The 23672-nt window shown below is 42.4% G+C and overlaps 1 protein-coding gene across 1 annotated transcript in view; it reads right to left on the bottom strand.

The window, feature by feature from the left end:
• Positions 1-23271, bottom strand: part of dmxl2 (Dmx-like 2) — a 59737-nt gene extending 36466 nt beyond the window's left edge. The window contains exons 1-16 of the mRNA XM_056279244.1: positions 23041-23271; positions 12860-12985; positions 12478-12549; positions 11857-11935; positions 11481-11625; positions 10359-10425; positions 10061-10233; positions 9078-9258; positions 8765-8945; positions 8342-8560; positions 7982-8253; positions 7542-7811; positions 7145-7374; positions 1173-1375; positions 478-599; positions 17-106 (exon numbers count right to left, since the gene is read on the bottom strand). Coding sequence (XP_056135219.1) covers positions 17-106; positions 478-599; positions 1173-1375; positions 7145-7374; positions 7542-7811; positions 7982-8253; positions 8342-8560; positions 8765-8945; positions 9078-9258; positions 10061-10233; positions 10359-10425; positions 11481-11625; positions 11857-11935; positions 12478-12549; positions 12860-12985; positions 23041-23127 — 2517 coding nt within the window. The 5' untranslated portion in view covers positions 23128-23271. The remainder of the gene's footprint in view (positions 1-16; positions 107-477; positions 600-1172; positions 1376-7144; positions 7375-7541; positions 7812-7981; positions 8254-8341; positions 8561-8764; positions 8946-9077; positions 9259-10060; positions 10234-10358; positions 10426-11480; positions 11626-11856; positions 11936-12477; positions 12550-12859; positions 12986-23040) is intronic.
• Positions 23272-23672: the final 401 nt, after the last annotated feature.

The following is a 23672-nucleotide window of genomic DNA, read 5'->3' as shown; positions in this document are numbered from 1 at the left end:
CATAGCAGCTGCTGACCTGGTTGGTGATGACATCCAACTCTATGATACATCCTGGCCTGGCAGTGGACTGCTGACTTACAATATTGAACACCTCGCCAACCAATTTCTGGAAAAAGACACACACACACACACACACACACACACACACACACACACACACACACACACACACACACACACACACACACACACACACACACACACACACACACACACACACTAACATCATTTCTTTACCCTTACTGCTGTTGAAACCAAAAGCAAGTATATAAATGTCCTAGTGTAATGTTGTCAACGAGGTGTACTGCTAAATGTAGGTTCAGTGTAGATGAGTATAGTATTACTGTTCAGTTGAGAGAGGGTGAGGAAGGAGTGAGTTTTGGGGCATAAAAACTTTCTGTTGTGGGCCTGATTCCAGATTTTGTGTGTTTCTGCATGTGTGTTTGTGTGTGAATGAGTGTGTGTATGTGCACTCACAGATGTTTCAGGGTCTGACAGCTCATCTAGTAGTTTCCTGGCATCAACTACAGCTTGGTAGAGACGCAGGTTTTTACCATCTGATGCTACAAAGCAAGCGCTGGCACTATTACAGTAGGTTCCTGAGTAACAAATGACACAAGGCTCATTATACAGGCCTCAGCTGCAGAGGAATGCTTTTTTTTTTTTTGCACCTTTTCCAATAAAATAGTCAACAAAACAACATTCTAGAATCCTTTAGAATTCTACCTTGCAGTATGTTTTGGAAGAATACACATGAAAAAGTATGCTTCCATAGAATTAAAAAAGAACACATGGCAACATTGTGTAAAGGTGTGATTGAAAATTGTACTGTTTTACACATTATAGCTCATTGCATTTTTCTCATTAGAAAAAATCAATTCCAAAGCACAACTCTGTTGTGAAATAATATTTAGCAAAGACTATGTAGGTGTGCTTATGTAACAACCAAAGATAACAGTTCTCAGAGAAGAACCTTAGATGTTTCAGCATGAATGGCAGTTCCCTGTAAATTTAATGTCTTGAAAGTAATTAAAAGAAGAACATTCTACACATTTTACAGTCCAAGAGTAAAAAGGTTAAGCATTACCAACATGACAAATGTCCATGGTAAGTATGTTCACAATGAGCATAGGCACAAGTGTTTGTGTGCACACAGCCATACTTTTACTGACCAAGTACAGAGCTGGGCACAAGTGTGGGCAACCAGGCAACATTGCTGAAGGCAGAGGTGTGCAGCGAGTTGATGCGGGCCAACTCAGAGACCCCCCCAGTGCAGGACAGGGGTCCAATATGGTCCACCCTCCACAGGATCAGCTCGCTGTAGATGGCATTAGGGTCGTGGAATGTCCTTGTAGCTGCATTACGAAGTTGCTTCCTGGAAAATCACATACATTGGCTTCAAATAGTATTCACTTGATTATTTCATGGTTTACTCTGTTGCAATCACTGTTGCAACCTAAAATGAAAATATATTTAACTCATATTTTTTCTACTCCAAATGTCAAAGATATTTATAATGTCAAAATGAAATAAAGTATTTATATGTCTTCAGAATTATACTGAAAATAAAAATCAGATAATTCCTTAATTGATAAACATTCACCCTCTTTGCATTAAAAAATTAAAATTGGGCCAGGCGTTTTCTATATTCTAGTGAGATCACACTCTATACATTAACAAGGTCTACCTATATGGATATCGAATCCACCTTTGTTCATGATTGCATGCTAAATATTACCAAATATTTGAGATCTTGCATCTGAAACAATATATCATATTAGTTCTGTGACCCCTTGTGGAGCTTTGAGGTGAAGATGAAGTTGTTAGGAGGCCAAAAGCTGTAGAGGGTTACACAACCAAACTGGCAAAGCTTTGAATCTTCATAGGAGCACTGTAAAGTCCATTGTTACAAAATGGAAAAACTACGGCATCACCCAGACACTACCAAGTTATGGCCATTCTACCAAACTGAGCAACCAGATGAACAGTGCAATTGTCATAGAGGTGACAAAGAGACCAGCTGCAACACCTGCAGAGTCGCAGAGCTCATTGGCTCAAATGGGGGAACCTGTTCAGTGTTGATTAGAATGAGGTTGGGCTCTTTGGCCTGAAGAAAAAGTGTATGTTTGGTGCAAATGAAAAGCAGCCCAGCACTATCCCTAACACCAAGCACGGTGGTGGCAACATCATGCAATGGAGATGTTATAATAATAATGGCGATGCCAGCAGCCATACCAACATGTACCCTGGCTCTGCCAAATGATGAAAGCTAAGCAGGTATGGGTTTGGCTAGTACTTGGATGGAAGACCTCCCGGGAAAAACGAGTTGCTGCCGGAAGTGGTGTTGGTGGGCCAGTAGGGGGCAGTCTTCCCTCTGGTCCTAATAAAAATAGCAAATATCAAATCCCAATGCCCCAGTGCAGTGACAGGGACACTGGACTGTAGGAGTTAACATCCCTTAGATGAGACGTTACCGTGGTCATTAAATATCTCATGGCACTTATCACAATGAGTAGGGGGTTCCCCAGTGTCCTGTTAAAATTCCAAATCTGGCTCTCTCCATCTGGCCACCTAGTCACCCCCCCCCCCCCAATGTAATTGGCTAAATGATTCCTCCCTCTCCATCTCAAGCTGATGTGTGGTGAGCATTCTGGTGCAAAATGGCTGCCGTGTATCACTCAGGTAGGTGCTACACATTGGTCGTGGTTGAAGTGAGTTACCCCCTTCAATGTGAAGCATTTTGGGCGTCTAGAAAAGTGCCATATAAATGTAATGATTATTATTTTCATTACTATTATCAATATTATTGTTTTGGTTTTTTTTTTAGCAGGAGGGACTGGAAAGCTTGTTGCCATCAAGAATAAGATGGATGGGGCCACATACAAGGCAATCCTTAAGAACAATCTGTTTCAGTCACCAAGAGATCTGCTTTTAAGGTGGAGATCTATGTTCCTATAAGACAATGACCCAAAGCACAGACCAAATACTACTAAGGCATGGCTTAATAAAAGGTTAATATTCTGGAATGCCTCAGCCAAAGCCCAGACTTACATCTGAGTTTTCCGATTTAGCAGACACTTATCTATAGTAATTTACAAAGTCAGTACTCAGAAGCTATATTCATCTGTCAACCTTCTGCATCTTAGAGCACTGAACAGTGAGAATATCTTAGCCAAGCAAGCACATCATTTCCATAGCAATTAGTGTTAAGTGTGCAACAGGTATAGCACCTACAATGACAAATAACAAAGGCTTCTAAAGTAACAGGACAATTCAACAAATCTGTGTCACAGTATTACTAAGAGAATAACCTTAAATACCAAAGAAAATCTGTGGCATGACTTAAAAATTGATGTTCATTGATACTCGCCACATATTTTTTAAGATCTGGAGCAAATATGCATAGAGGAGTAGGCAAAAATTCCAAAATCTAACTGCGCAAAGCTCACACCCAAGAAGAGACACAGTTGTAATTGGTTCCAAAGGCCTTTCTACAAAGTACTGAAGAGGAAAAACATTTCTAATCAATGATTTTATCACCAAGCACAATCTCAATTTTATGTTTTTAACTGAAACTTGGTTAGACCAAGACAACAGTGCAACTGCTCTTATTGAATCAAACCCTGTCAATTTCAGTTTTGTGAGCGAAACCAGACAGCATAAAAAACGAGGTGGAGTTGCCATTTTATTTAATGATTTGCTCCAATGCAAGAAGATATCTTATGGAAATTTTGCTTCTTTTGAATATGTGGCTCTTCAGTTGAATTCCTCTCCTCGAGTTATATTTCTAAACATGTATAGGCCACCTAAATACAATGCAAACTTTTTTGATGACTTAACTCAGCTGCTGTCTATAATCTGTACTGAATTTGACAGTGTAGTTATTGTTGGTGATTTAAATATCCATGCTGACAACCCCCAGGACAGAGGAACTAAAGAACTGTGCTGTGTTCTTGATAACTGTGGACTGACTCAGCATGTGACAGAGCCCACACACAACAAGGGGTAAACTGTGGACTTAATTTTCTCCAAGGGGTCTGAACATTGCTAAGGTTGCAGTGACTGATAGAATAGAACAGAATACTCTTTATTAGTCATTTTGTACATATATACAAATAAAATTTACTTTCTGCATTTAACCCATCCTATCTGTGTAGCTAGGAGGAGTGGGCAGCTGCCGTGCAGCACCCGGGGACCAACTCCAGTTATTTCTTCCTATTGCCTTCGTCAGGGGCACAGACAGCAGTATTAACCCTAACATGCATATCTTTTATGATGGTGGGAGGAACGCGGAGTGCCCGGAGGAAACCCACGCAGACATGGGGAGAACATGCAATCTCCACACAGAAAGGACCTGGGACAGCCTGGAGTTTGAACCCAGGACCTTCTTGCTGTGAGGCAGCAGCGCTAACCACTGGGCCACTGTGCTGTGTTGCTCTCTCAGATCATTCCTATGTTTTCTTTGAGAGTACTATCTCCATGTGCACAAATGCTCAAACAGAGGTAATCATAAAATGGCATATCACTGAAAGCACCAGTGAAATATTTATTTAGGCTTTCTCTTCCACACCCGCCCTCTCTCGGATCAGAGTCAATGAGCTTGTAGATAATTCTAATTCTAAAATTACAGATGTTATCGATGCTATTGCACCGACTGAGGTGAAGGTGGTTTCTGGTAAGAAAAGATCTCCATGGAGATGTGCCACACTGGTCAGAATAGAAAAAAAAGAGCATCATAAAGCTGAACGCTGGTGGCAAATAAACAAACCTTACTCTTAATTATGAAATCTATAAAGAGAGACTGTGCATTTATAATTTGGAATCTGCGAAATGCAAGGCAGTCTTACTTCTCTGATATCATTGCCAAAAACAACAATAACGTACGTGCCTTGTTTTCTACTGTCAACAGGCTAACAACCCCCCCCCCCAGTGGCAGTACCCTCTGAATTTCTATCTATCAGGGCCTGTAATGAATTTGCCTCCTTCTTTAATGACAAAATTCAGAAAATTTTGTCATTAAAAGAGGAGGCAGCCAGTGCTGCCTCCTTCTTTAATGGCAGGCAGCCAGTGCCTCCATACTAGGTACAGGGCATGTTGTCCCTAAGTACACCTAAAATCAATTCAAATAGCATGTCACAATTTGATCCCATCAACTATAAAAACTTGGGGGACATTATACAACCTCTGAAATCCTGCTGCCTTGATATTCTGCCAACAGGCTTTTTCAAAACTGTTTCTTATTGCATGTCCTCAGATCTTCTACAAATTGTCAACATATCTCTTTTCTCAGGTCTCTTCCCACAGGCCCTGAAAACTGCAGTCATCAAGCCATTCTTAAAAAAATAATAATTTAAACACTTCACTATGAACAGTTATAGGCCCATATCAAACCTCACGTTTCTGAGTAAAATAATTGAAAAAGCTGTTTTCCAGCTGCTCAACAACTTTTTGGCACTAAACAACAGTGTCAGTGTCTTCCAGTCAGTATTTCGACCATACCACAGCACTGAGACTGCTCTTGTTAAGGTCTTTAATGACATCTGCTTAAACACAGACAGTGGCAGACTCTTAGTCCTGGTATTATTGGCTCTCAGTGCTGCATTTGCCACAGTTGACTACAACATATCACTGGACCGATTGGAAAACTGGGTGGGACTTTCTGGCACAGCACTAAACTGGTTTGAATTCTACTTAAAAGACAGGGATTACTTTGTGTATACAGGTAATCACAAATCTGAGCATACTAAAATGACCTGCGGAGTTCCCCAAGGCTCCATTCTGGGGCCACTTCTGTTCAACATCTATATGCTCCCACTAGTCCAGATTATAGAAAACAACAAAATATGTTACCATAATTATGCAGACGACACGGCGATTTACATAATGGTATCACCAGGGGACTATAATCCCATACAAGCACTGAGTAAGTGCATTGAACAAATCAATGATTGGATGTCTCAGAATTTTCTTCAATTAAACAAAGATAAAACTGAAGTACTTGTCTTTGGAGCCAAGGAAGAACAATTAAAAGTCAGCACTCAGCTACAATCGGTAATGTTAAAAAAAAAACGAACCAAGCCAGAAATCTTGGTATAGTCATGGACTCAGACCTGAATTTAGATAGCCACATTAAGACAATTACAAAGTCCACCTACTATCATCTGAAGAAAATATCAAGAATTAAAGGATTTGTCTCAGCAGCATTTGAAAAAAACTTGTCCATGCATTTATTTTCAGTCGACTCGGGTACTGTAATGGTGTCTTTGCAGGTCTTTATATAAAAAAAATCGATCAAACAGCTGCAGCTGATACAGAACACCGTGGCATGGTTCCTTACTATGACTAAAAGAATGGATCACATCACTCCAGTCCTGAGGTCGCTACATTGGCTCCCTGTTCGTCAAAGAATTGATTTTAAAACTCTGCTCTTGGTTTATAAAGCACTGAATGGTTTAGGGCCAAAATAAACTTCTGATCTACTGTTACACTATGAAGCATCCAGACTACTCAGATCGTCTGGGACAGGTCTGCTTTCTGTCCCCAGAGTCAAAACTAAACATGGAGAGGCAGCTTTCAGTTTTTATGCACATCATATCTGGAACAAACTCCCTGAAAACTGCAGGTCTGCCACAATGCTCAGTTCTTTTAAATCTAGGGCTGAAGACTTTCCTCTTTGCCGCTGCCTTTTATTAAATAAAACTTGAAGGTTTTGATTTTCATCTTACACTGCACTGTAACTTTTACTTTTTATTTGTTTTTAAATGTCCTTTTATTGCCTTATGTTGCTTCTCTTAATGCCTTTTGTTTTATGTAAAGCACTCTGAATTACCTTGTTGCTTAAATGTGCTATATAAATACATTTGCCTTGCCTAGACTATAGCTGAGCACCCAAATGAATAGCAAACAGAGGAAGTGCACCCATTTTACATCTCTGGCACTGTCCAGTAGATTTGAACTCGTGTCCAGTGTCATGGAAAAGTTATCATGGCAAAATTATTGTATATTGTGTTTTATAAACATTTATATCCCTGCTAGTCTTAAATCTTTAATTTATCCCTCCCTCTCCCTTGCCTCTTCTTGTCTGAACCCACCCTCCCCGTCCTTATTGCTCTGCTTCTCCATCCACAGCTCTCTGCATGCCTACCTGGCTTGTCCTTTGGGTAGGGGTAGGGAAGGGGGCTGCTCCCCATCCAGACTGCCAGGAGCTGAGGGAGGGGTGAGCAGGGCATTGTGATGTGAGGAGGTCAGCAGCAGTGGCAGCACCGTGTGGCATGCTTGATCATTCAGATGAAAGCGGTGGCCACAGTAGCGGAACTTGTGAGACACAGTCAGAACATTGGAGAAGGCAGAGCGCTCAGCGAAGGTCACTGCCCACTAGAGACAGAGGCAATCACAAGGAAACTTTTATTTCAGGGTTGTGCATACTAAAAGGCTTAAGTATACACATCAACAAATCCTTTTATTGATACGGTTAAACAATTAATTATTGTAATCCAATGTTTTCAGGCTTTAGAGGGCACTTTGGTTCAGCCATTGCTTACCTGGTTGAGAGATCCATCAACGTGTTTAGAGATCATCATTACAGCAGGGCCAATCCCAGGGCGAGGAGTGAGGGAGGGCCCCAGGGCAGGTGGTCCTAGGCCAGCCAAAGCTGAGGCAGAGCGGGGTACACGGTGGGCTCGCCTGCCCTGCTCTGCTGCCCCTGGGCTCTCACCCTCAGTCACAGTGCAGGCATACATCAAGATGTTTTTACTCAATGAGTTGGCGTCGCCTGTAGGAAATGCCACTGGAATTCGAGAAGAGAAAGACACCTGGAGAAGAATCAAGACAGAAAAAGTTAAGAACAGTGGGAGTATTAGCTAAAGCAGGAGAGTGCTGAGTCACTCTCTATTCTGCACAAGCTGCTGCAGTTATAGTATTGCCTCACCATGAGTGAATGATTGTTTGTACATGGAGTGGCTATGGAGAGTTAATGCATTACCTGGACCTGTCTGAAGATGCCTTGGATAAACTCATCCAGGTACTTAATGTGCCAAACTAGAAAAGAGCCATCAGCGGGGTGGATGGTAAACAGCATGTCCGGGCTCTTGTTCCACTCTATGGTCAATGTTTCCATCTTCCTCTCAAGTAGCATGGAGGGTAGTGGCATGCTGGAACTTGAGCCTGGTGATGAAGCCTTTGTACTTCCCTGCTCTCCAGGTTCACCCTCTTCACCATGTTCAGAGGATGTCTTGTCGGACATCTCGTCCAGATCTTAAAAGGCAGAGAGAAGACTTCATTGCGATATTACCTATGTCGGTGTTTGAAGAAAACTGCATTAGGTCTGCTTTATGGGTCATACCAAAGTCAAACTTCATGGGAGAGCTTTCTGGTTCCAGGGGGTCATCAGTAGTCTGTTCCAACTGCTGTTCAGAAAACTTACGGAGCTGCAGCATGAAGAGATCCATGGAGGAAGTAAAGCTAAGGTCCTTGTTGTTGAGCCAGTGGACCACAAAACCTCCCCCGCCAGTGCTATCCTCTGGGCTGAACACTGCAGAGTCAGCCAGCATGGATGGGATGTCTGATACCAGGAGGGAGGGGATAAAAGAAGGGAGAAATAGAGGGATGAAGGTAGAAAATGAGTAATACTGGGGTCAAGATACGCTCCTGTCATAGAGAGAGAAAGGGGAGTGGAAATTCTGACCCTGTAACAAGACTAGAACTGCGGTTTATAGAGTATTCATTGATCTATGGTGGGGACATGCAGAGATGATGCTCATCTTACCTGTGCTGGGGTTAATACTGGCAGAGATGTGGAAGTGACACAGGGCGTTGGCATGGTGAGCAATGTGGCGGTGAGTGTGTGTGTCCTGTGTGCCCAGCTGAGAGGGAAGTAGCTCAGTGTGAGCCACAAGAGCAGAGGACCTTCGTCTGCCCCGGCGCAGATGCTTCAGGTGATGGATCGACTGGCCAGTCAAATCACAGAGCACAGTTAAGTAACAGAGAGAGAGAGTGGGAGGGGAGCATAATTTTGTTATTCCTTCATCAAACAAGCTAAGGATTTCTGGTTCTTGTGTTTGTCAAGAAAAGGTGTATACCTCCAGTGCATGCTGTATCTTGTCCTTATTGCCCCCCAGACCAGGCAGGCTGGAGCTGAAGGTGTGTGTGTTCTCAGAGATCTGCCCCCCCAGCAGGCTGTCCTCTGGAAGAAGGGTCTCTGACCACAGCCTGCACACGCCATCATCGCAGGATGTCAGCAACACGTTGCACACTGAACCCCTAGACAGAAAAAAAGCAAACAGATCAAGAGAAACCATGGCACTAATCAAACATGCACTCATGAGAAGGTAGATGGATAGGCCTGCAATCAATACAAATTGTTATTGTGTGTGTGTGTGTGTGTGTGTGTGTGTGTGTGTGTGTGTTTGCTTCCACCAAAGATCCTTACAAAAGATCTGGAGGATCAGCTGGAAGGACAGATGGATCAACATCACTGTTCTGGAAGAAGTCAACATGACTAGCACCATCACCACAATAATGCAGCACCAACCCTGATGGACAGGCCATGTCATTTGCATGTTCAACACACGTCTCCCCAACCAGATCCTGTATTCCCAGCTGAAGGAAGGTCAGCAAACTCCCGGCAGGCAAAAGAAACGTTTCAAGGACAATATCAAGACCACTCTGAAGAAATTCAACATCACATTGAGCAACTGGAAACACATTACACTGGATAGGCACTCCTGGAAGAAATCTGTGCAGGAAGGAGCTACACGTCATGAAATGGAACTCCACTGTGTCACAGAGAAAAAGCGACAGCACTGCAAGGAGAGAGAGAAAAAGGCTCAACCACCACCACTTTCCCCTGTCCACACTGCACCAAAGTATGTGGATAGGGGATAAGCCTCTACAGCCATCTGAAGACCCACAAGTAGACAACCCAATGGAGAGGACAGTCATACTCGCTTCGAGTGACCGTCAATGATGATGGGTGGGTGCGTGTGCGTGTGTGCGCGCGTGCGTGTTTGTGTGTGCGTGTGTGCGTGTGTGTGTGTGTGTGTGTGTGTGTGTGGTTTCTTACTTGGGCATATACTTGCTGGTCTTCCTCCAGGACATGCCAGTGACTGAACGAGGGTGAGCGAGGTAAACAAATGAGAAGTGAACAGGTGGGGGCTTCTTATCAGAAGGGTCCTGGACCACCACAGCAGAACGCCAGGCTATGCTGGGATACCACACCTTGAGCAGGCAGTCATCCTGTCCAGAAACACATGCAAACACACAAAAATATGTTACTGCTGAAAACATTTACAGGAAATAGGGAACAGAAAATGATTTTGTTTTGAGTTGTTTTTATGTTACTGTTTTTGGGCATTACCCACCTTCCCAACAGTTGCAAAATACTCCCCATCAGGAGACCACTTGGCTATGTGAATGGACGCAGCGGTCCTGAGGGAAAGAAACCAGAAATGAATAACATTCACTTCTCTGTGGGAAACTACTCCACCTCCCTGTCTCAAACGAACAAGACTAGGCTAAAAAGACATGTTTGTCAGGGGGAAAAGGAGTATAGATCACAGCTCAACACAAAACTGTCAGTGCGTATGTGCGTGGTTTGTTGTTTGTGCAGATGCTGCAGTTGGAAATTTTACACTTGCACTTCTTCATTCTAGACTTCTTCCTCAAGCAGTGACAAAGGTTGGTTGAATATGTACTGAGTCAGCAGATGACAACCATCATTCCAGTAGGTCACATGTCTATGGCTCTTTACGCAACAGTAAACACAGCAGTGACAATCTCATACAAGCTGGATACACAGGGTGTGGCCTTTGACTCTTTCATAGACTGCTGTTGGAGGACGAGTTTGGATTTGCTGATAACTGCCAGTAAATTTTAGCCTATAAGAATTATGTAAGCGTGGCCACTAACATGCCCCCAAGAAATCACTTCTGACGGAAAAATGAAAAATCATCGTTTAGCCTGGAAATAACACCCAAATTCCATACTGAAAGATAAGTGTCAGAGAAAAAGGTCACTTCAATCCTGCTGACTGTAGCCATGAAAAAGAAAATAAGTCTGGTTGTTTTCTTTATTGCTCTTACCAATGTTACAGTTCACTTTCAATTTCACCCTCAAAAATGAATGCTATTATTTTTTTTATTTTTTGGGATACACAATATATATTTTACACATCATTACAATAACCAATTTGGGCACAAAATAGAGCTCAAGATGAAAGTGCTGTAGACACAGAGCCCTCTTCTACAACTCAGAAAGAGACTATATTTTGCACCTGAGAATGTATCTGTCTATGTACATAACTTAGCCTGGTGCCCGAGGGATACACCTTTATGTTTAGGGTGGGCTAACAGGTCATATTTTTAAATACATCTAATGCGTAATGTATGCACATATGAAATTTGAAAAAAAGAAAAAAAAAACTGAAAGTGTGTTCAGTTTTAAAAAAGATCATTTGCATGTGTGCCAATACTTTGGAGACATACTTGCATTGCCAGACACACTTCCAGTCATTGAGGACAGGGTGGGGTTTGTCATCTGTGGTCTGACCATCTTCCTCCTCTATCAGGGCATCGGTCAACGGCGGGGCCCACAGCTGGAGGCGCTCAGTTGCTGCTAGAATACGATTCCCTAAGGACAGACGTGCACTGTGTTACATGCATTATGCCCCACTTTTGCAACTGCAGTACACAGAGCTACATGCATGCTGCGTTTCTTACAGTGTGCACAGTGAAAGCACACATAAAAACAGGCAGTCCCTGAACAAGCAGACGGAAGCTGGGAGAGGGAACTGTTTGTAGATTAGGATTTAGTTAGTCATGCAGTCACTGGGTTGTTCAGACACCTAACGCGTTGGCCTACCTTGTGGGTCCCAGGCCAGGTTGTAGGTGATGGCATCAAGGAAGAACTGTCCTGTCTTTTGCCACTGATAGTTAAGCTGCTGTTAGTGACAGGACATGAGAGCAGGTCAGCATTCACACGCAACCACACCATGCAATGTTATAGGTGTGATTCCCCTAACCGGATACTTTTATTGAACCAACAGTTTCAGTTGTATTGCAGTTATTATGCAGTAACAAGTTCAGGAAAACTCCAAAGGTGTTACTAAGTGCAAAATTTGCACTCAAAGGTGCCCAAACCCCCCCCCACACACACACACACACACACATCTTGTTTCGATGTGTGATCCACTGCCTTCACAAAAAGTAGAATCTAGGCCAAGGCCCCGTCAATACAATTTAGTTAAGATCAATCAAAGAAACCAAGGGGGCCTCAGGGGCATGCTTTGCCTTATATGGCTCGAGGAAGCTTCTGTAATAAATATTGTTAATTCATTCAAACAAATGAATACAGTTTATTCTCATCATCATTTTTTTTTATCCAAAGTGCAAATAGTAGAGAATATTTGTTTATAGTCATGTATCAGAATATGCATACAGAGACAGACAGCTTGGCGTGTGCATACACAGGGTTTGTGCTTACCTTGTGTCGTTTGTTTGGGTTGGTAGCGATGGGTTCAAAGATGCAGACTGTGTTCCCGTAGGACGCGGCAATCTAAAAATATAGAGCTGCAATCATTATCACAACATTACTCATCTAATCAGTGTTACTGCACAGTCATTCCCATGTGAGAAGGCGAGGTGGAGAATGGATCAGGAGAGGAGAGTAGCAAGAAAGGAAGTGCATGGGATGGCAGGGAATGACAGCAGCAAAGAAATGGCTTCATTTTTCCTTTGCTTTATGTATTTGGTGATGTCTTGGAGGACTGGAATTTTGCGAGATAGAATGAAAGTGAGAGAGACAGAATATGTGTGAGTGAGTGTGTGTGTGTGTGAGTGGGCGCATACGTGTAAGTAGGACTTACCCTGCCAAGTTGGTGGGAGCACTCCACACAGCCCACCTGTATGTTTCCATGCTGAGCTCCTGGGATAATCTGTACACACTCAAAGTCGCTGGCCAGGATCACTATATCACAGCCTGAGCCATAGGCCTGGAAAAGGTGAAGAAACAACAGGGGGATCGAATCAGAGGAAGCCACATGAACCAAATGAATCTGTACCCCAAAATGAATACTGAACCCTAATATCGTAGAAGGCAAGATAAGAGTTATAGATTTTCAGGGCTGGTACTACTTCCAAGTGTTTTGAAAGCAAGAGAGGCAAATGCTGAATCCATGTAAATTTTTTCTTCAGCTGCACATTTCACGTACTGTCTTGCAATAGCTTGAAATGAAATATGAATAAACCTGAGCTTAACTTACAAGATGTTGAATTATGAATGTTTTCACTAATAAGACTAACAATACAGTACACTTCCAACAGTAGATTATGAAAAAAAAGTTTGAATTTCTGTTACACAACACTGAACTGGTGCATGAGAGTGACCTGATCACTGATCTCTTTTTTTAGAGTGAGTATTTGATAATAGCAAGATAGGGCACATTCAAGGGGAGCTTCCCTTGTATGCAGTAATTTACTAAGTAAACTCTACCCAGGAAAATGGGGTATGGTAAACAATCAAAAAGACAGTTGTAAAACCATAGAAGCATTGAATGACTGTGAGACTGATACAACATTAGCACATAATGGCAGTTAAAGTAATATTTAAAATGTACCGGTAATTAACCTAGTATAGTACCACCTTACTTTGTTTTCTTATGGTGCTAAACTAGCATTGGTTTACTCCCAAATAAATATAGAGAGGAAGTGTATAGTAATCTGGAAAACAAACCTTGGGAATATTTTGAATTCAGCAGTGTTGTGTGTGTTAATCCTCATGACATGTAAACTCTTTAATGAACATTTTACTTTATTAATGAGATAACTAATTTAGAGACCCTGCTGATTTAAGATTGATAATGACTCAATAACATAAAACACAAATTGAAAGCAAACAGTGAATAGTAGTTAACAGCAGTTATATGCTAGGTTGACCAAATAACACATTTAGAAAAACAGACACTGTATTTTCAGTAAATGACAGGAGTTGAGATGATGCTTTTTTTTTCTCCATTAAAAAGGGATACAAATGCATTTTACTCTCTGTAAGTCAGCCCTTCATCTAAATTCACCCACATCAACAGAATGCAGAGTCAAGATAAGCGTGTTTTGGTCTAATGACAGGCCCATGAATTTGCCTCTTTCAAAATTCCAGTAGACTAAGAAAATTCAGTAGAATGTTGTGCAGACCCAGTGGACATAGTTTACAACCATGCACCGCCAAGCCACAAATCTTGTCAACTTGACTGGCACAGTCGGGCAATGAATGTCACAGGGCATCCCATCTACTAAAATGGTTCCATCAGAGCAAATCTCTGCCCAACCCCTAGAGCCAGTGCATTCCGCTGGGCAGGAGTGGGTTAGGATTTGGGTTATGGGAAGCAGGGTAAATCAATACAGTGGTGATACAGCGGCGGACGGTAGCTATGTAAAACATAGTAGTAGCAGCAATGGCACCTATGGGACAAGGTAACTGGCCCAAGGCCAGAGGAGGAGGAAGAGGAGCAGGAGAAGAAGAAAGATGAAGAAGGACAAAGAATAACCTAGAACAAATAAAAAAGAAACAATGAGAGAGAGATAAGGAGGTGCAGTCCTCCTTTACCATCGCTGCAGCACAGATGCTCCTGCACATTACAGCTGAAATTAAAAGCAGTCACCGTCACGCAGTCTAGGCCTGCTCTGCACACTTTCTCTATCCCTCTTTCACCCTCCCACACACACAGAACAGCATGTGACTGAGAGTCCATCCTACTCCCTGTCATCCAGGTAATTTGTACATAGTACCACTTTGAGCCAGTCTGGTAAGGTGTGTGGGTATCTGTTGAGTAGAAAGACCTATCAGCACCTCTTTGTTTGCTTGTATTTGCCCTGTGTTTCCTGTATTTCCTTCAGTCAGCCAGTCACTTGGCCCCTGCATTTCATTCTAACCTTGTTCTCATCTCTAGCTACATTGACAGGTTTCATCTCACACATAGGCAGGCATGCATATATGCACGCACTCATGGTCAAACGCACAACTTGATTTGAAGGCTAGAAAGACAAATGGAGAACAGTTTTATGGTTAACATTTGCACCACATGACGTACAATCCTTTATTTCCAAATTACCCTACAGTTGTATACCATCAAGGGATAAATACGCTTTAAAGGGACGTTTCACCCCTATTAATCTGCATGTCCATTAAGTGCCATCTTTCAAAACTATAGCCACTTCGGCGCCATTCATTTTGACAGAGAAATCGATGTTCTCCTTCGATAAAGAGCTGTTCTATATTGCCTCCAATGCACTGCACGAGAGTTTCTCAGTGGCTGAGATTAGAAAACAAATATCTCAGCCAATCAGCCTTGAAGTTCTTCCATCATTCATTGACATCAATTGATGATGGAAATAAATCAGTTTGCTATAGCAGATTATGGTGGGGGTGCTGGACTCAGCCAGATATGTTTCTGTTCTCGGCTGAGATGGACAGCATAGCGCTGCAACACGTCTTTTGGTTTAGTTAAAGGCATTTATTTTTAAGGATTCTGTTATTCTACAGTATTGTTGTTTGTATTATTTGTTAATAAACACTTTCCAAAAGTTTTGGTGTATTTCATGCACGTTTGTAATCCCGATGGGTTTGGTTGAACGAGGCCCTATCTATGTACTTTTTGTGACATAATAACAGCTTGCGGCCATTTTTAATATCATGGGGCATCCAGGTAGCATAGCGGTCTATTCCATTGCCTACCAACACGGGGATCGCCAGTTCGAATCCCCGTGTTACCTCTGGCTTGGTCGGGCATCCCTACAGACTCAATTGGCCGTGTCTGCAGGTGGGAAGCTGGATGTGGGTATGTGTCCTGGTCGCTGCACTACAGCCCCCTCTGGTCGAGTGGGGCGCCTGTTCGGGGGGGAGGGGCAACTGGGGGGAATAGCATGATCCTCCCACATGCTCACCTCCCTGGCGAAACTCCTCACTGTCAGGTGAAAAGCAGCTGGTGACTCAACATGTATCGGAGGAGGCATGTGGTAGTCTGCAACCATCCCCGGATCGGCAGAGGGTGTGGAGCAGCGACCGGGACGGCTCGGAAGAGTGGGGTAACTCGTCAAGTACAATTGGGGAGAAAAGGGAGGGAAATTATTATCATGAATAAATTCTAGACCTGCATAAATACTCATAATAATAGGCTCTGGATCCGAGACAACATCCGACAAAGCGCTGTGAAACAAGAGGCGCAGAAACAGCATACTTGCTCCGACAAATTTAAGATTTGAGATATATATTTATAAAATGTATATTTATTTATAAGTTCGTTATTGTCATTTCTCAGTACTAGCATTCACTGAAACGCATTTTTGTCCTCTGCATTTAACCCATCGTTACACAGCTGAGGTCTTTGGCATTTTGTCTTCCCTTTAACAGCCAAGGTGAGCTGAAGCGTGACGTTCACTGCTGTGAGAGGGATGTCAGGTGTCCAAGCTCAGATGGTATATATTTCCACATGTTAACAGTGCAAGTAAAAAAGTATGAATATAGTTCAAGAATGTGCTGACAAAATGCATTTTGCAGTTCGCCTTTGATAGTCTACATAAAAAAACAAAACGATCCGAATCCCAAAATTGAAAACCGAATACCTACTCAACGAACGAACATCATAACAAGCAAGTCTTAATAATGACTATTGATGCATATTTTACAATATACGGGCCCATTACCAAGCTCATTACTCTTGACGTATTCTATACAGTATAGTATCAGTGTATGAAATAAGTTTTATGAACCAACTCCAAAGTAAACATGTTTTTCCTTTTAAAACTCTGAGGGCTAAATGTATTGTCTGATAGTAAGTTTTGATATAACACTGTTATTTTGATGGACAAACACACTAAAATTCAGACAGAGTTCTCTTTGTGGAGGAAAAAACGCGGAAAATCCCATGACTGTTTTGCTTTCTGATATGTTGCACAAAGCTCTTTTTATTGGGTTTTGGTATCAGGGAAATTCTCTGATAGTGGTTCTCTTTTCATCTGTTAGCAACCCAATGATCAATTAAACACCTTTCAGTCCTAGTTAAATTCTTAAGGCAAGATATGGAGAACCACCGAGGTTTCATGCTTTAAAACACAGCCTGTTAATACTGCTTCCACACACTGAGGAGGACAGTTTGTTCATCCAGATAAGATCTTCCTATTATTGACTGAAGCAAGATGGAAAGATTCCCACCTTGCTGGTTAAGAGCGTCGTAAATAATCTTTAAGTAATGGAAAAGCAGCTGCGGTAGTAAGCCCTGTTTTTTTTCCAGGGTAAATGTCGTTTTGATAGACTGGCCTGTTCCCGCTTCTGAAGTTGGGTTAAGAGGAAAAACAAACATTATCAGTGGCTGAAAATGAAAATAAAATAAGAGGGAAAGAAAGGGTGACGAAAGATCATTTCTGACTTCATTTTTTCAAATGTCACCGATTCCCTATGCTGAATGCAGCCATGCAAACGTATTCCTGTCACAGACACTGGGTACCGCTTTCATTTTCACCTAGCTTTCACCGATCTAGGTTACCTTTAAATAAACATGAAGCTTATAAACTTGAAAAACATGACGTGATCAATATAAGCCAACAGTGAACTAGCTCCTCTGTCAATCTGTATTAAGACAACCAGGCTATATTTAGCATAGTCCAAAGTTCTGTACTTTGAACCCAGCGTTTATAGTCATACCATATACTGATGAGCCAAAACATTATGACCACCTGCCTAATATGCTGTTGGTCCTCCGTGTGTATCTGTCACCAAAACATTAGCAGCAGATCCTCCACATCCTGTAAATTGTGAAGTGGAGCCGCCGTGGATTGGGATCAAATTTGTCAGTCCAGCATATCCCACAGATGCTCAATCGAATTGAGATCTGGATAATTTGGAGGCCAGGTTAAAGACCTTGAGCACTTCATCATGTTCCTAAAACCATTCCCGAACAATGGGCCTCATTCATCAATCGTTTGTATGTACAAACTTGTTCTTACACACCCATGGAATTTTTTAGCCCTGACGGTTGTCTCAGAGACCACTGTAAAACCTGGGTAACCCATGAAATTAGACACCAACTGGCAAACACTGATGTCTTTACAAGCCTGGGTGATTGCTTGGTGCAAGAAGGCAGGCAAAAGATGTTAGGTGGAAGGAACTACAAATCAATTTTATTTGTGTAGCCCAGTATCACAAATTACAACATCCTGTCCTTAGACCCTCGCATCAGAAAAGGAATAACTCCTTAAAAAAAAAATCCTTTAACTGGGAAAAAAATGGGAAGAAACCTCAGGGAGAGCAACAGAGGAGGGATATCTCTCCCAAGACAGACATACATGCAATGGATGTTGTGTGTGAACAATTTACAGAATACAACATTGAACGAGGATGACAGAATTATAAGACATATGAATATTATGATGAGGAGGATGCCAAGCAGTGTCCAGATGCCACCGGAACAGCCTAGGACCTGAGCCACACGACCACCATCACCATGTAGACCTGGCAGGAAGACAGACTACACATGCACACAGGGGAGATTCACATCACACCATTCACATACAGTGGAGAAGTGACAAGAAAAGACAGTCACACATCAGAGAGGGAGAAGGATATAACATTGAAACAGGATAAAAAAATATATAGAGTTATACGATATATAAAGAATATGATGAGGAGGATGCCAAGCAGCATCCAGGTGGCGACCACCATCACCATGGAGACTGAGAGGAGGACAGACTACATATGCACACGGGGGAGACTCACATCACACCATTCACATACACAGGAGAAGACATCAGAGAGAGAGAAAAGAGAACAGCTGCAATAGTTAATAATCTATACTCTATAATCTCATTGGCAGAACACTGCTTGGTAAATTCATTGAGACAGAAACTGACCCGCCATGCAGTACAAGTCGTGAAGTACTCAATTTAAAGGCAACAAATTGTAGGTTAAAGCAAAAAATATGAGTTTTAAGTTTGAATTTAAATGACTCAACAGACTGATAGTCTGATGGCAGCAGGCAGGTTATTACACAAGAATGAGGCCTGACAGAAAAAGGCCCTGTCACCAGCTGACTTCTTTTTAACTTTGGGTACACACAGGAGCCCTGTATTTTGAGAGCAGAGAGCTCGAGATGGAATTTATGGTTTAATGAGATCAGACAGGTATGATGGGGCAAGCCCATTTAGGATTTTTTAAGTCAGCAGAAGCACTTTGAAGACTGATGGATAGGAAGCAAATAAAGGAAGGCAAGAGCTAATGTAATATGGTCAAATTTTCTAGTTTTACTTAGGATTCTAGCTGCAGCATTTTGAACTATCTGAAGACTTTTAGTACTAGCATGTGGCAGACCTGAAAACAGAACATTACAGTAATCAAGTCTGAATGAAACAAATGCATGTATTAGAGTCCCTGTGTCAGCCATGGACAGGAAAGACTGGATTTTAGCTGCTATGTAAGTAAAAAAGGCAGTCTTGGTGATTTCTTTAATGTGCTTATCAAAGGAAAGGCTGGATGGGCCCAAACATAACACCAAGATTGTTGGCTGCCACACTTTGTAAAATCACAGAGTTGTTAAGTGCTACTGTTACTTGATCAAATAGCCATCAGGCTTTGCTTCTGACTATCAGACAATCTTGAGACCTGAAAAAATTCCATTGGTGTGTAAGAACAAATTTGTATGTATGAACAATTGATGAATGAGGCCCAATGTGTACAGTGTGGCAGGGCGCATTATCCTGCTGAAAGAGGCCACTGCAATCAGGGAATACTATTGCCATGAAGGGGTGTACCTGGTCTGCAACGATCTTTAGGTAGGTGGCATGTGTCAAATTGATGTCCACATGAATGGCTGTACCCAGGGCTTCCCAGCAGAACATTGCTCAGAGCATCACGCTCCCTCCACTGGTTTGTCATCTTCCTACAGTGCATCATGGTGCCATCACTTCCCCAGGTAAACAGCCATCCACATGATCTAAAAGAAAACGTGATTCATCGGACCAGGTGACCATATTCCACTCCAAGGTCCAGTTCCGATGCTTGCGTGCCCATTGTAGGCACTTTCAACATTGGACAGGGATCATCATAGGCACTCTGATCAGTCTGTGGCTATGCAGCTCCATACGCAGCAGGGTGTTATGCACTGTGTGTTGTCACACATTCCTCCCGTAACCATCATTAAAATATTCTGTGACTTGTACCACAGCAGATCTTCTGTCAGTTTGGACCAGACGGGATAGCCTATGTTGCCCTTGTGCATCGATGAGACTTGGGCACCCAACAACATGTCGCCCGTTTGTAGTTTGTCCATCCCTGGACCACTGTTGGTAGGTACTCACCACTGCTGACCAGGAGCACCCCACAAGCCTTGCCGTTTCAGAGATGCTCTGACCCAGTCCTCTGGCCATAACAATTTGGCCCATGTCAAAGCCACTCAGGTCTTTACTCCTGCATCCAACACGTTGATTATGAGAATTGATTGTTTGCTTATCATCTAATCTACCCAGATCTTGACATGTGCCCTTGTTTGGAGATGATCAATGTTATTCTGTTCACCTGTGAGTGGTCATAATGTTTTGGCTCATCAGTGTATATGTTCAGTCATTCCCTATGGCATGGCTGCAATGAGGCAGTGGGGAGTCAGCCTCATACATGTTTGGCTATTAGGATGAACTCATGGCTATTGTCGGTTAGGTAAGCTAAGTGTGCGCGTGCACATTTGTGCGTTTGTGTATATCAGAGTCTGGCCTAAAGACCCCGAGGGGTCAATGTGAATGTAACAGCACTGGACATGATGTTCTTCAAATGCCCTCTTGGACACAGAAAGAAAATACCAGGCATAGAAACCAGGGCCTCATGGTGATGTGAAAGGCGTTTGCTATATAGCTAGCACTGTCTTATGCTGTTGAATAAAAATGACCCTGGGTTCAAACCCTGCCTGTTTACGTTGAAGCAGGGTCAGCATGAGGGGATGGAGGAACCCTCTCCTCATATTTGTCATGACGGGAAACAAACGGAAAATGTTACTGTAATGTGTTACTGGTAAAAAGACAACAACAACTTGTCTAATAGGCAACAACAGACCGGCCAAACTCAGATCTGACAGGCAGCTGCCGAGCTGAAAGTGGTTTCAATATGCACTGCACAATACTGACTCTTCACTCAGCTTAAGACTGTATTTGAATAGTAGGGTGACAAATTTTAGCTAAAAAGGCTTTGTTATTTTATGTATTGGGCAGAGTCACAGACATTGTGTAAGCATCTGATTTTGGGCACTGGCATGCCAAATATCAGCTATGGAAGCCCTTAAATTGAAATGTGTATTGTTACATGGATTATTTCCATTATGATGCAATTAGGTGGTAAGTGTTTCTAATCTAGGCCTAGGGCCATAGAACCTATATGACATAGTAAGTAGTATGATTTCCCCACTTTCAGTTTCTGGGCCCAGCAAAACTTTGCTTCACAATGCAGGCCTAAGAAATTGTTCTTAGTTCCTTTCCTTTTCACTGACAAAAATACTACAAAGTGAAAAAGAAAAGACTCATTTGTAAAAACTTGTACCTCAACTTAATAGTATTTGAGCAGTAAGTTAGAGATGACAAAATGCAAGCTCCATTACTAAGCAATACTGTATATAAGGCACCACATTGTGGGCTTGATAGGCTACAACTGATCCTTAACATTAAAACAATTAGCGAAGAAGAAATTAAACACAAGCAGTGAGCTTCCCATATGGGCTGGGAATATTTATGAATAAATAAAGCCATCACCATTTTCATTTACTATTCTCATTAACAGATGGCTCTCTAGCACAGAAAACAATGGACTCAATTCATTGAATTGAAACAGAAGTACCATGACATCTGCAAGGGGTTGTAAACCTCTGTGGCGCAGGAGATGGGTTAGCCTGGCCTGACACCTTCTGTCTGCCAACATAGATATATTACATACCCTGCAATGCTGTAAGTCATCTCATATCTCGCTGCTGCTCTAAATGGAATATTGACTGGTCTTGGTCCTGTCAACTGGAGGCGCACAGAGAATAGTTGGGGAAATGCCAAACAACGCATATAAATAGAGTACATGTAACCGTGCAGGACAGTTTATCCAAAATACTTAAGGTGGTTCTAAAATAACTATGATAATCAAAAATGATGCAAATGTATTGTAAACACACATTAAATGGATGACAAATGGTTCCTTGTTCCGTTGTGAAACTTAGAACTATAACAATATTTGCACTGCCCATCCACATCCAGGAAAAGATTGGAAAGTGAGGCTTGTTCGTTTTCTTTACAAATTCAGATTATGGGAAAATGGCATAATTTGTACTAAAAAAAAGGCATTTTTCCACATCAAAACACTGCCATCCAGCCAGTCTAGCTCATGTATCCATATATGGCTCTCTACGTCATGGCTCGCACAGCTGATGCTGGGATGACAGGCGTAAATGATACGAGAAGCGGACTAATGTCTAATGTTTGTCAGCCAAGCCTGGTTCGATTAACACGTAAACAGGTTAGTGCGGTGTTAACCCCAAAACTCAATACCGAGTCAGTGGAGTGCGATACTAAAAATTGGGCATGCGTTTCCATTTAGCCGAAAATGTCATGACTGCACTAAGGGATTCCCTTGCAATAATACTACGAGATGCTGGTAAAGGTCATCTGAGCGGCTTACTGTCTTGGACAGTGCATATGAATATACTGTTCAAAAATTGGACGGAAACGATAACCTTGAGCACCAACCGGCTGTCGCTAGCCTGCTAAGGTCCGAGAGTAAATCATAAAGGAAGACGTCAACGCGAATGAATAGTTACTTCTTCATGACAGGTGAAACAGTATGGGACCTGACATTATTCGTGAATCTCTCGGTGAGACAGACTTGTCAATAGTCAAGCTAGCCAAAGCGAAAGCTCGATAGCCAGCTCATGCAGTACCAATATAACGCAAGCTAGCAGGCTAACTAACCAGCTAGCTAGCCACTCGTACTCGCTCTATCCAACATCACTGAGCAGTTGGTATAAAATTAAAACCTCACCGTAAACGGAACGTCATTCACGCTTCCCACCGAGTAGCAGCAATCCCCGGGGTTCACAGCTCCCGTCAGCACCTGATGTAGATGCATGTTTCAAATATTTTTAGCAGCGGATGGATATTTAATTATTTACAACGAGTCCACCCCTCTCGGTTTCTCCGTCGAGCAACTCCTGGGAATCCCATCAGTGATGTTGCCCACGGCCTGGCAGTGGCGTGTCCCTCCACAAACGGCAGGGTTGCGGTGACTTTCTTTTCTTTTTTTCTTCTTCCTCTTCCCCCGAACCGACTGATAAACTGCCGATTTGCCCGGTCATCTATTTAAATATGTGAATTCGTCCGTCTGGTATCCATCGCTGCCTGGGATTATTCGGGTTGAGCCGAGGCAGTAGGATCTCTGCATCGAACCTGACATGCGCGGTCACGCCGTTCTCAAGGCACGACTGCATGGTCATAGAATTGGGAATTCTAGGTGGTGACATGTATCTATTTATTTAGTTGTTTGTTTTAGATTTTGCTTGCTTTTGTATCGAGGAGGTTCGTGTCTTGAAAAATCACACAACTACTACTATTGATAATATTGTCAGACAACCTATTGGAAACTGTTTCCCGTGTGAATGCCGTGGTACTACCTGT

Source organism: Lampris incognitus, chromosome 4 (genome assembly GCF_029633865.1).
Source record: "Lampris incognitus isolate fLamInc1 chromosome 4, fLamInc1.hap2, whole genome shotgun sequence".
Lineage (NCBI taxonomy): Eukaryota > Metazoa > Chordata > Actinopteri > Lampriformes > Lampridae > Lampris > Lampris incognitus.
This window is presented reverse-complemented; position numbering and strand designations above follow the sequence as displayed.